This window comes from Octopus bimaculoides, chromosome 9 (genome assembly GCF_001194135.2).
Source record: "Octopus bimaculoides isolate UCB-OBI-ISO-001 chromosome 9, ASM119413v2, whole genome shotgun sequence".
NCBI classification, from domain to species: domain Eukaryota; kingdom Metazoa; phylum Mollusca; class Cephalopoda; order Octopoda; family Octopodidae; genus Octopus; species Octopus bimaculoides.
The window spans coordinates 93600547-93605462 of NC_068989.1; the positions used below are offsets into that span (position 1 = coordinate 93600547).

General features: G+C 37.7%; 1 protein-coding gene across 1 annotated transcript in view; it reads right to left on the minus strand.

Moving 5' to 3' along the window:
* Nucleotides 1-525: 525 nt before the first annotated feature.
* The window catches only part of LOC106878691 (monocarboxylate transporter 9), a 34165-nt gene continuing 29774 nt past the window's right edge, over nt 526-4916 (minus strand). Inside the window, exons 5-6 of the mRNA XM_014927973.2 lie at nt 2978-3028; nt 526-1910 (exon numbers count right to left, since the gene is read on the minus strand). Of these exons, the coding sequence (XP_014783459.1) occupies nt 1666-1910; nt 2978-3028 (296 nt within the window). The 3' untranslated portion in view covers nt 526-1665. The remainder of the gene's footprint in view (nt 1911-2977; nt 3029-4916) is intronic.

Genomic DNA, 4916 nt, shown 5'->3' on the forward strand with positions numbered 1-4916 from the left:
AAAGCTGTTCGGCTTATTAACATGAGGAAATGTGTTCAATATCCGACAGAGCATAGCGATGTATCCTTGAGCAAAGCACTTAGTTTAAAGTTACTGCAGCGCCCTTATCTGTAAATGGCTGCCAGCCGGGTGCTGGGACTCTCCTCTCTCGCTCTGGCTTTCACATTTGGGATGTTTCGTTATGTCCAAAGATGTTTAATTGTGCTTTCGACACAAAAGCACATGATAAATAATCCTTTTTAATTTTGGCACAAGACCAACAATTTTGAGAGGAGCGGGCAAGTAAGTCGATTAAAAAGACCACAATTCTTAACTTTATCTTCCATCCGAAAGAATGAGAGATAAAGTTGTTCTCAGCAGGATTTGAGCTCAGAATCTAAAGAGCCGAAAGAAACGCTGCTGAGCATTTTATCTGACTCGCTAATTATTCTGCCAGTTTACGGTACTGAAAAAAAAATAACAAATGAAAATAACAAAAATAACAAAAATTAACATAGCAGATGTTACTAAGCTCACGAGCCAGTGTTTGTTGCTTTTCCCTGTGTTATTTAAATTTTTCTCCGCGATAATATAAGAGGAAGTACAAGAAATTTACGAGGAAGCCATATTCAGTTCACAGAAATAACTTATCTGGTATTAAAATGCTGCAACAATTTCAATTGTAGTGTTTAGTATACTTAATGATATGTAAAGTCTATTGTGTTAGAACAATAAAATATTATGCATTTTAATCTTCATAATTTTCTTTTATTCATGTGATATTTTCGTATGTATGTTTTGTGACTTTTTAAGCCTTTTATTCAGTAAAGAAAATAGTGCTCAATATCCATTACAGAATTTCCAAGAGTGATGGGAAGAAGGGAAGATGATAGGAATGTATCTCCCAAAGGGTGGTCTGATCTGAATGCTTGTAAAGCAGTCGGTCCCTCTAAAGATTGTCAAAGTGTCATGTGATGAGTTTAATTCGAGGGACGAATTAAGTTTACTAGTAAGACCGAGTTGAATTTTTGACGTTTTGACGTAGATAACCAGAACAATTTTCTCAAAATAGCAAGTCTTACGTTCATAAATGTTCGCCATTCCTCTGCCTAGGATTCTTACTTTTGCTATAGTCCCAGAAAGAATGAAAGGCATATTTGAGCTCTGCCAGGTTTGAGCTCCAAACACAGTGTTAAAACAAATACCGCAATGCATTTTATCCGATGCTCTAACACCGTTAAGAAGGGAAAAGTGACTTTTAGATTTTATTCCGTTTGGCGTTTCTTGTTACAACGTTGTCTGTCGGTACTGCAGCGAATTCCTTCAAAGTTTCTGGAGATGATATCTGATGACGCTTTCTTTTTTCTGATGTGTCAATATACGAAATTTTTGTTGCAAAGTTCCTTCTGAGAAAACAGGCGCTACTTGGCTTAACAAAATCTATAAGAAAAATTTCTGATGTAGAATTTTCGAAGGAAACCGAAAATTAGACAATAGCTGTTTTCTACCTCGTATATCTGTCACCGTGAATGTAGAAATACATATATTAGGGACAATAATATTTCCGATTATGTTCGTTTGATTTGGATAAAGTACGTTAGATATGGAAATATGCAGGTACCAGAGGAATGAAGGACAGAGTCGACGTATGGAAGATGGTTTGTGACTAGAGATATTATTTCAATATTATAGAAAACTTGACACATCAGATATGTTGCTCTCAGCTCTGTATCGACAATCTGCGTCTGGTGATATCTCTAGCGTTAAGTCATTCAAAGTATAAAGACTTCTCGTTTTGCCTTGACTCATCCGACCCATAGACATCGATATTGATCGGGATGTGGACAGCTTTGAATTCGAACGTACCATGACATTTCTCTCGAGCACCACAATTACTATCCCCGTGAAACACGATACTAATGTGGCTATTCCTAGAATAATAGAAAATAGAATAAGCGAAATCATATATATCTTAATTAATAAATCAACAATATTTGAAAGTAGTGATGAAAATATATCGAGAAAATGACGCTCAGTTAGTGTGCGTGTGTGTATACACACATACACACACATATAAGCATGTAAACATACATACACATATACATACTACTTGACTAGAAAATTTGAATGTCTTCTAAGAACAAAAAGAAAACGCTGAGCTGTCTTGAACCTTACAAGGGTCTCATTAGATGTGTGTACATCACTTAAGCCACCCCCAAAAAACAAGTAGCCAATCCGTTCATATATACATCGAGTCTAGTCGCTTCAGGGAATGGAAGATACTAATTTGCATGCTATAAGTTTTTTCTACCACACACACACACACACACACACACACACACACACACACACACACACACACACACACACACACACACACACACACACACACACACACACACAGAAATATACATACACGCACACATCTACTTATATACATTCCATCTTTCCAAAGTCGATCATTACATTTATTATATATGCACAAAAGTTTTGCTTAAAAAGGTTACAGGCCAGCTTCATAAATTAATCAAATATTTATAACCTAAAATAATTCGTTAATTTTTCTTTTCTTACCGTTTTGTAAACAGTGCTGTACAGCGATAGACTGAAATAAGGTAACCTTGAAAGAAGTTAACAGTATGGAGGAGGGCCGTACAAAACACTTTATGAAATGTAGTTCAGTTCCTTTATCTTTCTGCAGAGGTAGTGCACGACTCGTACTTATATAATTCGCACCGAAAGGATGTAAAGAGCCGGAAAACATGCCGCTGTGCATTTTGTCCGACAAGTTAACGCTTCTGCCACACACGTACACGTGCGTGCAGGCACGTACACACACACACACACACACACACACACACACACACACACGCTCGCACACGGAATTCTGTCTTAAAAAAGCAAAGTTCAGGTAAAGGGGGAAATTAATAAATTCTCAGAAATGCAGTAAGTGATACGTTTTGAGGGAAGATTTATTTAAGTAAGATAATATGTATACCTGCCGCCACGAAACTAATCTCTGCATTCCCTGCCGACGTCATCAGCAAACCTGGAATTAAATAATCAGAAACAGCGGAGCTTTTGTACTTTGATGAATAAAGTGTTTATGAAATAATGAAAACTATAATAAACACATCCCTTAATAATTCTTTCAAAATTTGGCACAAAGCTAGCAATTTGGAGGGGAGGGTTGAGCGCTTCATTGGGACTTATTTTTCTCGACCCCTAAAGGATGAAAGGTAAAGTCGACCTCGGCGTAATTTGATCTCAGAATGTAAAGATGGAAGAAATGTCGCTCAGCATTTTGTCCGGCATGCTAACGATTTTGCCAGATCATCGGCTTCATATATTTTAATAATGATTTGTTATATAAGAACAAGATTAAAGATTTGTGGAGGGGAACGGGAAGAACAGTCGGTTATATTGAACCAATTACTTCAGAGGTATTTGTCGACCTTTGATGAAAGAAAACCAAAACTCACTTCAGTAAAATTTGAATTCAGAACGTAAGGAAAGGAGACAAGACATCGCTCGGTTCTGCTCGCGCTTTAATGGTTTCTGACAATCCATTCCATTTACAATAATTGTTTCTAGCATAACCATTAGTTTATCAATTTTGAACGGAGGGATTTTGCCGATAGCATTGACCTCAGTAATTAACTGACGCCGTCCTTTATGGATCAGGGAAGGATAAAAGATGAAATTGATTTGAAAGACTGAGAACTGGTAGAATCGTTAGTTCGCCGGACAAAATGTTTAGAGCCACTTCGTCCGTCTTTATATGATCTGAGTTCAAATTCCGCTGCCCTGGACTTTGCTTTTCATCCTTTCGGGGTTCAAATAAGCACTAGGGTCGGTGTAGTTGACTTACTACGTTCCCTGAAACTGCTGGCCATGTGCCGAAAGTTGGAACCTGTTTAGATATAAGAGCGGCAATTTTGAAGGGGTTTTGTCGATACCACCGGCCCCAGAAATTAACTGGGACTTTATTTTATTGACTCTCAAAAGAATGAAAGGAAAAGTTGGCCTCGGCGGGATTTGAAGTTAAGTGGACCTTATATTAAGGCTTTCTGATTTAGGCATAAGGTCAGCAATTTTAAGAAGAGATTTGTCGATGCGATCGATCCTGGTTCTAACGAGACTGATAGTTACAACAAAAACACCAATAAATCTTACAGATTCAATAAAGGAGTAATATATGATTTGTGATGTGTAACGTCAATGGAAGAAGAATCTTTAGCAGATATGGTCATGGTGCATATCAAATGCCACTACAGTGGGCTGCTGGCAGAATCGTTAGCACGTCGGACAAAATGCTTAGCGACATTTCGTCCGCTTTTGTATTATGAGTTCAAATTCCTCCGAGGTGGACTTGACCTTTCATTCTTTTGGAGTCGATAAAATAAGTACCAGTTATACACTGGGGGTTGAAGTAATCGGCTTACCCACTCCCCGAAATTATGGACCTTGTGCCAAAATTTGAAACCAATATTTGTACCACCACAACCACCACGACGATGATGATGATGATGATGATGATGATGATGATGATGATGATGATGATGATGATGATGATGATGATGGTAATCACCATAATCATCATCATCATCATCCTCATCGCCTGTAGTAATAGAAACAGCAGAAAATAAGAGTAAACTTCCATCCCACCCATTAACCACCACCAATAATATTAGGACATTAACAGAAGACTCAGCGGGTTCATAAGCCCAGATAGAAATAGCAGCCAAAATATCCTTTGAAGCATAATTTGCCGTTTTAAAAAGAAGGCTATTAGAGAATACATGATCGTGGTTTCCTTGTTCAAAGAAAGAAAAAAAAATTAGGCGAAAGAGTCACGGCAGAAAAAAAAAAAACTATCGATCATAGGTCTTCTTGATCAGCGTTGACCAGGAGAAAGCCTAAACGAGGAAAGCCAC